General features: G+C 37.2%; 1 protein-coding gene across 1 annotated transcript in view; it reads left to right on the top strand.

Moving 5' to 3' along the window:
- Nucleotides 1–11,814, top strand: part of CPEB2 (cytoplasmic polyadenylation element binding protein 2) — a 69,139-nt gene that overhangs the window by 49,398 nt on the left and 7,927 nt on the right. The window contains 5 exon segments of the mRNA XM_014462512.2: nucleotides 3,040–3,210; nucleotides 3,787–3,876; nucleotides 6,486–6,604; nucleotides 6,846–6,960; nucleotides 11,325–11,506. Of these exon segments, the coding sequence (XP_014317998.2) occupies nucleotides 3,040–3,210; nucleotides 3,787–3,876; nucleotides 6,486–6,604; nucleotides 6,846–6,960; nucleotides 11,325–11,506 (677 nt within the window).

The following is an 11,814-nucleotide window of genomic DNA, read 5'->3' on the forward strand; positions in this document are numbered from 1 at the left end:
TAGTTATAACTAATCTCATATTACATTATGTTTATTGTTATATTTTCTGTTTCTATCTTTTCCTATTGCAAAACTTTGATTTGCCTTTTATTTGTGTGTATAGTATGTTTATACACATCCATGTGTGTGAATAGTTCTACATTTATTAAAAATATGAAATCTATAATTTAAAAACAAACTTCCTACAAAAAAAGCTTTAGCCATAGATGGTTTTAGTGGTGAATGAATTGCTGGTCGCCATTTTTTGTTCTACCAATTCTGTATCTATTTATATATTTTGTGTGTGTGCGTGCGTTCTTGTGTCAATTTTCAAAGCTTATTTGTTTAACGAATTTCTTTCCTCTAGTTGAATTTATTAGCATAGTTGCTTATAATATTTCCATTTTAGCCTTTTAATGTTCATAGATTATATTGATTGATGTCCCCTTTTTCATACCTAGTATTCGTAATTTGAGTTTTCTTTCTTGAACTTAGGGATATATAAATTTGATAAGTTATTGGTTATTTTTCTGTTAGTCTAAATATATTTTTATTGATTTCAGAGAGGAAGGAAGAGAGGAGAGAAAGATAGAAACATCAATGATGCAAGAGAATCATTGATTGGCTGCCTCCTGCACACTCCACACTGGGGATCGAGCCGGCAACCTGGGCATGTGCCCTTGACTGGAATTTAACCTGGGACCCTTTAGTCCGCAGGCCGACGCTCTGTCCACTGAGCCAAACCAGTTAGGGCCTGTTAGTCTTTTTTATGTCATGTTTTTTGCATTTTTTTTCCCTTTTATCCTTTTTGTTTTTAATTTGCTATTTTTCTTTTTATGGCATAAACTAGGATTACTTTAAATATTTTTTGTTCTCTAATATGCATTTAAAACTAAATTTTCTGCTAAGTATGCAGATTTTTCTCTCCATATGTAGCTTTGCTACATCCCACAGATTTTATATTGTGCTTTTATTATTGTTCAGTTTCACTCTTTCGGGTGTAAAAACCTGAAAACATATCCTAGTTTCAGAGTAAAAAAGAAGAAAGGTAATTTAATTTTGGTTGAAAACTATTGTAAATATTTTAGTCCAAATCCAATTTTAAACAAATTCTACGTCTCTAAGCACATATGATTTTACCTTTATCACCAGCCATTTTCATGCACTAAATATATGTGTGTATAATTCTTGGAAAATATGTTTAAAATATACTGCTAATGGAAGACATGAATAATTATTTAGTGGTTCCCTTTTATAATCAAATTAATTTGGGTTGCTTATCTAGTGATTTCCTTCATCAATGCATTCTTGAACCCTAAATATTTATGATCTACATTTTTTCTTATGATAAAAATCTGTTAGAAAGACTTTGTTGTATTCATGGGACTGCTAAATTTGTATGTATGTTAGAACACTTTAAAGTGAAATAAATTTCAAAGTATTATCATATCTGAAATAAGTATAACATTTGGATCTGTCATTTTTAATCAAAAATTAGCATTCATGTTGTTTCTCTACCTTATATTATTCCTTTTTTAAATATAGAATTATTTATTTAAAGTCCAACTTTAGAAAGTTGAACCATTTAATTACAATTAATATTGTTTTTAATAGATCTTGATGAAGTTTATTTTGTAAAGTAAAACAGCTCATTTTGAAGAGCTGTCTTTCCATTGATCTCAAAAAATATTGACATTTGCTTTCTATTAGTCCTTATTTCTGATAGCAAATACTTGTTAAGATAAGTCTTACTAAAGAACAAGAAAAAAGTTATCATCTTGCTTGAACCCCTGTATCCTTCACCTACTAAATGAAATATCTCCTTTAAACTGGCATTCAAGGATGAGTACTCTCACCTCAAAGTGCTTTTCCAGCTTGACTACTTCTCAAATTTATTTTTCCTACTTTCTCTTATGTTTTTTTTCTCCCACTTGAAAAATGTACTCAAAACCATGTCCCTACAAATAGGTTTACTTTTATTTATTTTTTTAAAATATATTTTATTGATTTTTTACAAAGAGGAGGGAGGATAGAGAGTTAGAAATATCGATGAGAGAGAAACATGGATCAGCTGCCTCCTGCACACCCCCTACTGGGGATGTGCCCGCAACCAAGGTACATGCCCTTGGCCGGAATATTACCTGGGACCCTTGAGTCCGCAGGCTGATGCTCTATCCACTGAGCCAAACCGGTTAGGGCAATATTTTTACTTTTAAATATCCTGCCCTTTCTAATGCTCTCAGTAAGCACTGCGACCTTTCCAATTTCACTACAGATGCTATTCAGTTTCACTTGAGGATTTAAGAAATTACCCATTTATAAGCTTAGACTACTCCCTCCCTCCACCATACTTCTGAAGCATTGGCAAGTTTTCATTTGGATATGTGCCCCAGTTGCATACAGAGTTCTTATCTTTTCTGATGTACATTCCTGGAGAGCAGGGAGTGTATTTATCAGGTCACTTTTATTTCTTTGTCCCCACATGGTCTAGCATCATGATTGCTGCAGAGGATGTGCCCTCTAATAGGGTGCACTCCCAAAGGGCCAGCTCAGCTGCGAAACCAATTCCAGAGGGAGTGGCTTTCTGTTTTGCACATGTGCAAAAGCCCTGCCTATCCTTTCATATAATTGACAAGTATAATTAATTGAAGACATGATATGCAAGTAATGCTTGATGCCTTTGCCCTTCCTGTAGTCTGCAAGTGGTTTTTTATGTCCTCTTATCTAGTTAGTCATTTTCTTTCTGCTACCAATTTCTAAAAGTTCTTCCAGTTACATATCCAGTCTGACCATCCTCATACATTAGATTCTTATTGCTTTCCATAAAAATTAGAAGTGACCTAATGTTTGTGGTTTAATTGTTATATTACTGTTTATTTCTAAGTCATTTCTCAGACTGCTTCTCTCTTGAATCTAACTAATTAAAACCTCAAACTATCTGAATTTCCTTTCACTTTTATGCATATGTCACCTTCATTGTTAAGGCTTTGAATTTGTCATTGCTGTTTTTACTCTTTTTTCAGATCTGAGATTCAAGTTATATTTGTTCTTATATTTTAGGTCGTTCTTCCCTCTTCCCAATCGATGATGGCTTGCTGGATGATGGTCATAATGATCAAGTTGGGGTTTTAAACTCACCCACATGTTACTCAGCTCATCAAAATGGAGAGCGAATAGAACGCTTCTCTCGAAAAGTTTTTGTTGGTGGTCTCCCTCCAGATATTGATGAAGGTTAGTTGATGATTTGGTGCTATTCTCTTTCACAACTAATAGATTATTCTGTGTATTAATCAATGTAATAAGATTTCTATGGCCTGAAATTACCTGGAGCATATATTGGATTTGGCCTATATGTGTTTCAATGAAACTACCTGACCTGTGTCAGACTGTAGTATATTTTATGAGTATTATAGATTTTTCACATCTTGTTTCAGCATTCCTTTTTCTACAAGATTTTACTTGTCAAGCAGTAATTGAACTCTTTATTTAATTTAACATAATGTTGGCATGTTTTTAAGCCATGATATTTAAGGATTGGTAGTCTGTATATTCATTATTATCCATATAATTTTATGTTGATTATTCTGATAAATGTGCTACTTTAAAACGAATTTATTTGGACAAAATATCTATTTTTATGAATAATTTTAATAAGGATATTGAGCATGTTTTTAGTATTTATATTCTAGCTTATTTTAGGCCATTTGGTACTTTCAATGTTAAATATTTAAAGTAACTTATAAAATATGGGGTTTTAGAATGAATTATTAAATTAATTCCTAATGCATATTATTATACTTTCCTTAGATGAAATTACTGCTAGCTTCAGAAGATTTGGGCCTCTGGTAGTAGATTGGCCTCATAAAGCAGAAAGCAAGTCCTATTTTCCACCAAAAGGTAAGGGTTTTTATTGCTGAAATTTGCTAGGGAATCAATTATATCTAAGCAAAAGAGACAATATAAATTACTTAGTGTTTTCTTTTCTATTAAAACTGAACTAAATCTAAAAGGTGCTTTGCAACTTAGATAAACAGTTGTTGAACAGAGTTCCAGGCAGGAATTGAAATATAGTTTTAAAAAGGAATTAGAATTGTTTTTTGTGGTGACATAAACATTTTTACATGAATCTCATAGTCTTTTAAGGGGATGGTGAACTATAAGCCTAGGAAAATGGGTTGGCACAAATTTAATGAAACAGAATACTTGCTGTCTTTGTGACTGTTGTCATTGTTACTGTGTGTGTTTTTAATATTTTTATTGATTTTTAGAGAGAGAGAGAGGAAGGTAGAGTGCGAGTGAGAGAGAAACATTGATGTGAGAGAGCAACATCAATCGGCTACCTTCTGCACGTTCCCTATGGGTGACCGAGCCCGCCACCCGGGCATGTACCCTGACAGGGAATCAAACTGGCATCCTTTCAGTGTAAAGGGCGATGCTCAACCAACTGAGCCACAACAGCCAGGGCTGTTATTGTGGCTTTTGAGGTGGTTGTCAGTTGATTTCCTCAAACTTACAACAAAAAATATATATATTAATATGGCAAATCATAGTTTTGGGTTTTGTTTTGTTTTTTTGTATAATTATAGTTAATTGTAGCCATTGCCAAAAACCAGTATTCCCAAACCTTGTTCTTTAAGCATTTTTATCATTCCTGTAATTCATAATTTTTCATGGTTTGGAAAACACTGGTTGTAGAAGCATCCAGTTTGTGAAGCTAACATATAATTAAGGCAGTGACTTGAGCCCTGGATACTGAGCCACACATGTATGTATGTTTCACTTTGCAGTATATGAGGTTCATCTGTGTGAATATTAGCTTCCTCTAATAAATTCTAGAGAACCATAGATGGTTTGTTTTTGGTAAGAGTATTTTCATCTTTAATGGCTTTCCTTAGCTAGATCATAGTTTATTTGCCATGTTTGCTTAATTAATTTTTGTAATATAAACATTTCTTCCCTAATAATCACAAAAATAATTAAGCACTATTAAAAATTTTGAATTTAAAATATTGTTTTAAAGTTAAGTACTGTGAAAATAACTTATATCAAAAAATAATATCACAAAACATAAGCAGCATTAAAATATTGAATTTAAATATTGTTTTAGTAAATTAGCCTTATATTCTCTTTATTATTATAAAACAGTTATATATCTCAAATGCTCAGCTTTGTATCAAAATTAAAGCTTCCACTTAAAAAAAACCTGTCTTTATTTTTAAAATTTTTTTCAAGCATGTTTAAATTGCTTCTAGTAATTAAAATAGTTCTAAAATGCATTTCTTAATCTTGCATAATTGTACCTTTGGAAATTTCTATATGTGTGGGTTCATTTGATGTCTTATTTATGCAATCGAGTAATGTAATTTTATTAAAATGAAGTACTTCTGTGTCACATCAGACCTTTGTGGCAGTAAAAGCCATTGTTGGCAGCAAGCAATGTTTTTGATTTCTATGTAAAACATGACCTCATGCTTCCCTTTGTTTATTGGAACAGATGTGCATGGACTGCTTGATGGCTTCTTCATATTAGAACTGGGTGGCAGTCTCCATGTTTGTTTGCACAGGAATCTTGTCAAGGAAAGGGATGTTTTTAGATCATTCATAGCTATCAACTGCTGGGAAAATCACAAAGTAGTAAACCAGGAATGTAAATGTTGATGCCATTTTATAATGAAGTCTGCTTTGCCTGCTGGATGCATGGCTGATTAAAGATTGACAATTGGTATCCCAAGGAAAGGAGAAAGTGCGTATTTCCCAATGAAAGGAATTTAAGCAAGAGCTTGGATTTACAAGTCTAAATAGTTTCTAGACTGAAAAAATTGTTTGTCCAAGTTGAGACTTGATTTAAAAGTTCTGACCCACCCTGAAGGAACCGGTTTTATTCCAGCCTCCTTAAGATAGTTTTTTAGTATCATGTGAAAGTTGTCAAGTTGCCTGGGGAATTTTCTCTCTGTGTATGGAAATTCCTGGGCCTTTCCAAGTGTTCTGTAGTCCAAAAGTGTGCTCTAGATCTTCATACCCGAAAGGCATTTATAGGAAACTTCAGGCCCTAATATTTTCAACTGATTAATCATTCCAAATGGTTTGAGAAGGCAGTATCACTACTAGAAAGAGAATGGGACAGACCAGAATTTGAAATTATTCAGCCAGTTACTTGTTGATATGACTGATGTCGAACAAGTAATTAACAACTTGATACCTCAGTATTTTCTCTATAAAGTGGGAATAATGTTTCACAGACTTGTGAGCATCAAATAAAATAGTTAATGTAAAACTTTTAGCACAGTGCTTAATAGTAAGTGCTGCATATAAAGTAGCTAATTTACTGAGTATATGTTTTCATGGGCATTCCAATAGTATATTGTGTTCTATAGAAAATATAATGATGCTACCTCTATTTATAAGATTTTTTCCTTTAATAAAACTTATATTTTCTAAACAGTAATGAAATTTGGGGTGCAATCACTTACCTTAACATATTGCCTCATTGTTCATAATTATTACAGGCTATGCGTTCCTTCTCTTTCAAGAAGAGAGCTCAGTTCAGGCACTGATTGACGCTTGCATTGAAGAAGATGGAAAACTCTATCTGTGTGTTTCCAGTCCCACCATCAAAGACAAACCAGTAAGTAAGCACCACATGAACTCTAAGCTACAAAGATAAAGTTTTCCAAAAACGTTTTGAAGTGATTGTTAGTGGAAAACAATTAAACCACCATGTCAGTTTGAATAATTTATAGTTCCTAGATAATTTGTTTCTAAATCTTACTATCCAAAATTTTAAACAATGAAAAATCCAGTGCTGCAAAACAGCATAAGCTGTAAAGCGAATAAGACCCAATAAAATAATGTCCTTTTCTTAATAGGTTCAGATCCGTCCTTGGAATTTAAGTGATAGTGATTTTGTGATGGATGGTTCTCAGCCTCTAGATCCACGGAAAACAATTTTTGTTGGAGGTGTTCCTAGACCACTAAGAGCTGGTAAGTAGAATACTAACAAATTGTGTGCTTTAAAAAATCATTTATGAATTAGCTGAGTAAATATTTGGTAGCTGTTGTGTACATGGCGTGTTGGGCAGGTGAGGGGCAGATTCCTCATGCTCCAATAGTTGCTAACTACAGAATTCTGAGAACCATTCTTGAAACCATCAAGTAACTAGAGAATTGAGCAGTTTTCTATCGATATTAATAGCTAACTCCAAACAGACTCATAAGGAAAATCCACTCAAATACTTCTGACTTCCTAAGTGTAACTTGCTAAGATATGAGAATTTGTGATCTGTCTATTTTATGTGGATTGATTTTCATATCTGAGGAAGAAATTTGGAATTTAAAAAAGTATCACTTTAGATAAGTGATAAATGTATGTTGTTAATAACCAGGAACCAGAGATTTACTGGAAGATGTCATAGAGAAACGTAATTATAGATGTAAATGTCCACTGTACAAGCTCATTTTAGGATACCATATATCCTGTAAAAGTATAATTAGTGCCTTCCATTACTGCATCTTCATCCAGTATGGGAGATTTAGGTTAAAGAACCATTCTCAAATATAAATAGTAATAGAACATAACTGCTACAAGGAAAGACTGTAAGGAATAGAAGAACATATGGCAAGAGAATGTGATATAGTCTGATGCTTTAAATATACTTGTATTTGAGCTGACTTGTAAAGATTGCACAGAAGTAGTTTGGGGTGGTCAGGAAGGTTATAAGGAGTTCTCAGATAAAGGGAACAGCATATTCAAAGGTCTTCAGTGGAGGGAAGCAGAATGCATTGGAGGGACCAAAGAAGCCCAGAGTGCCTGACCTGGGGGTATAAGGAGTGAGTGGAAAGACACAGAAGACTGAAGAAATAAGCAGGAGTCTGGACAGACAGGTTTAATAGGTTAATTTGGTCTTTATTCTCAGAGCAAGGGAAAACCAGTGAAGAGTTTCAATAGAAGGAAACATGATCACATTTGCACTTTTGAAAGTTGACTTTAATGACTCACAGAGGGAGAGCCCAGTTGAGAATAGATAGTAGACAGATTTAGTTGCCTATTATGGAAGTCCAGGATTCAGATAGTGGTGGCTTGGATTAGTGGTGGTAGTGGAGAAAGAGTCAAGTGAACAGCTACTGTAAGGGAATGCAAAGGTTGCATCTCTGCTTTCAGTCTTAAGACACTAGGTAGATACTGGTGCCTTTTACAAGTTAAGGAACACTGGAGAAGGAGTCAGTTGGAGGGAAGATTTGGGTCTTGGTTTTGAAAGCTATGGCACCATTCAGAGCTCCTAAGTAGAAATTTCAGTTAAGCCATTGGTATGTAATACAGGTATCTCTGCCTTTCAAAAGCTGATTTACTTGATGCTACTTCACTTTTACATTAGTACTTACATTACATTTAAACTAGTACCTGTTTTGGCTAACCAAAAGAAATACAAAGAGAAAAATAAGTCTAACCTTTACAAAAGTTTCCATAGGGAACCCTCCACTTTCAGATAGGAGGGAAACCTGTATATTTTTTTAGAGACTCATAGTTGCTGCTCTTTTGCAAATAAACTTTGGGTGGGGGAAAGATCTGAAGCAAAGATATAAGGCTATTGCCATGATCCAGGTGAAAATTGGAACAGGATGTTAGTGATGGAGGTGAGGTGATTGGATTCTAGATATGGCTTGAAAATTGGGTTCACAGGATTACATGTACAGTCGGGAAGAAGATGAAGCCAAGAGTCATGACTTGGCAACTTCATCTTTTCCATTGCTTACTTACTGAATCAGCAAAAACTCAATGGGCAGGTTTAATGGGATGGTGGAAGATCAGGAGTGTCATTTGAAAACACTGAGTGTTGCAGTGTCTATGAAATTGACAAAATGAGTTTTCCAGTAGACAGTTGCATAGATGAGTCTGGAGTCCAGAGGGTGGCCTGGACTAAAGGAATGTAGCAGCTGAGAACAGACAAGTGGTAATTAAAGCCATGACACAGGATCAAGTCACCAAAGCCACGATTGTAGAGAAGTCCAAGGATGACTGAAACCTGGGGTACTCTGATGTTGAAAACTAAAGGAGTTGAGGAAGAACTAGCAGGGAAAGCCAGGAAGGAGTTACAATGAAGTAGAAGGAGAATTAGTAGAATAACGTATCCTGGGAGCTAGATGGAGAAAATATATTTAATGCTGCTTACAGGTAGATTGACCATTGAACTTGACAGTGGGGGAGATGACCTTGACAGGAGCAATTAAAATGGAGTTATGGGGTGAATGTTTGATTATGAATGGTTGAACAAAGAAGAGAAGCGAGAGACTGGGGAGTACAGAAAACTTTTTTTAGCAATTAGGGGAACAGAGAAATGAAGCAATCACATAGAGGAATAAATAGAGTTAAGATATATATATATATATTTTTTAAGATGGGACAAATTGCAGTATATTGGGAAAGGCCCAATATAGAGAGAAAAACCAGTGGTACAGAAAGTTGAGAGGAGAATTGCTAAAGTAATTCTTCCGTAGTGAGAGCAATTGGGATCCTAGTGTAAAGTGAAAGGATTGGTTTAAAAAAAGACCATTAAACTGTTATTAGGTGGAAGGGGGGTACCTCTGGCATAAGCATTTCTGGAAGCCCCCTGGGACGATGAGGTACGGTAGAAAGCTTTATTTCCATTTCTGTGGAATCACATCCCTTCGGTAAAGCTAGAAGCAGAGTCAGTGTCCAGAGTTTCCTTTCCGTGTTGGAGCTGGGTCCCGTTCAGCATCAGACTAGTTGCAGTCTATTAGTCCATTGTGCGGTGTGAATGCAGGAGAGCCCCAAAGCCCAGAGTCACACAAGTCTCCAGATTCCCAAGAGCAGCAAGAGGAACCAAGAACACAGAGAGTGAATTCCTTTGTTCAGGGGATTAAATATCCCAAATTTGCCCCCTTGCAGTGGCCACGCCCATTCTTGCCAGTGACCTCTGCTCCCAGGTATGATTGACAGTAAGTGCCTTCCCTAGTCCCCCAACTCTACTGGGCATGTATCTGTCTTTGTCCAGTCTCCTGAGGAGTGTAAAGTTGTAGCTTCTGGTGAAGCTGTCCAAATGACATGCCTATAATGGTTGGCTTCCCGCTTTGCTTCTCTCCTCTCCTCTTCTATATAATAAAGAGGGAATATGCAAATTGACCATCACTCTGCCACAAAGATGGCGGCGCCCATGGGGGATGGTGGGGTGGTTCTGTAACACAAGATGACTGCACCCACAGCAGAGGCTGAGTTCCCGTAATGAGCCTTAACGAGCAATCAGCAGGGACCTGAGGCTGTGCTCTCCCCCCCACCCCTGCCCCAGTGGGGTTTGACAGAGGACCTCAGGCAGCGCCCCCCATCCTGGCGCCAGGCTGGGGGACCTCAGGCCATGCCCATCACCTGGCAGGACTTGATGGGGGATATCAGGCCACACCCCTCTCTCTGGCACCAGGCCGGGGGACCTCAGGCTGCGGCCCCCGCCCAGCAGGGCTTGACGACGGATCTCAAGGTGCGACCCCCACCCCATTGCTGGGCCGGGGGACCTCAGGCAACACCCTCTGCCCAGCGGGGCTTGACGGGGGATCTCAGGCCGCGTCCCCCACCTGGTGGGGCTTGATAGGGACCTAGGGCGCACCCCCTGTGCCCCGGCCCAGGCTTGGGAACCTCAGGCCATATCCCCCACCCTGGCATGGAGCCAGGGGACCTGAGGCTGCACCCCTGCCCAGCAGGACTTGACAAGTGTGGGACTGGCCAGGTTTGGATCTAGCCCAATGGGGTGGGTGGCTGGCCGGGTCTGGGTCTCCCGTGATTTTGAGGCGCAAGTGGGTGGGCAGGGACCTGACTCTAGGTCCCATGGTGTGCCCCATACTCTGACAGGAGGAAGATTTTCATACACATTTTACTAATTTCTTTCATCTCTGACACTTCTATTATAGAGAAAGGGCAAATAGCAATATTAAAATATTTCCTCTAATTAATCCCCTTCTAATGTGCACGAATTTTGTGCACCAGGCCACTAGTCTATGTATATAAAAGTCTAAGTGACCAGAACAAACAGTCAACCAGTCCGTGTGCTCCCACAGCCAACCTCCCGCGGTCCCTCCCCTAGTCCAGCAGGCCCTGGCCATCCCGGCCCCGATCAGATCTGGGTAAGACTGCCCCAAAAGGCCCTGATTGCCGGCCAGACCTAGGGGCCCCACCTGTGCATAAATTTCATGCACTGGGCCTCTACTTATTAATAACTAGGTTAATTACAATGGTATCAAAACTATGTATCCAATTGACTTTTACTTTTTAAAAAAGCATTTAACAGTTGTTGATTTACTGTGTTCTCTCACATTTCATTAAATTTCTTTTTCTTTTGAAGTGGAACTTGCTATGATCATGGACCGGCTGTATGGTGGAGTTTGTTATGCAGGAATTGATACAGATCCTGAGCTAAAATACCCAAAAGGTGCTGGTCGAGTTGCTTTCTCCAATCAACAGAGCTATATTGCTGCCATCAGTGCTCGGTTTGTGCAGCTTCAGCATGGTGATATTGATAAACGTGTAAGTTGTAATTCGGAAATCATTTCTGTCCTGTGATAAGGTGCTGATAATAATAATGATGAGTTAATATAATTCAAATATTGAATATTTTTATACTCCTTTAACTCTGAAATGTCAAAGTTTTCAACATACTTTAAACTTTGGCTATAATATAAAAAATATAAGTGTCGTTTTAAGGCATGTTAAAAATTTTTATTAGCCAGTAAGGTCTTAATATTCTTCTAACTATAGAGGTGGAGCTTAGTTTAAAAGGTTGTACTCTGGAGCCAAATTGCCTGGGGTCTCCTTTCCATATTTGCTCTGTAATT

The sequence above is a fragment of the Myotis lucifugus genome, unplaced genomic scaffold (assembly GCF_000147115.1).
Source record: "Myotis lucifugus unplaced genomic scaffold, Myoluc2.0 scaffold_183, whole genome shotgun sequence".
In the NCBI taxonomy this organism is placed as follows: domain Eukaryota; kingdom Metazoa; phylum Chordata; class Mammalia; order Chiroptera; family Vespertilionidae; genus Myotis; species Myotis lucifugus.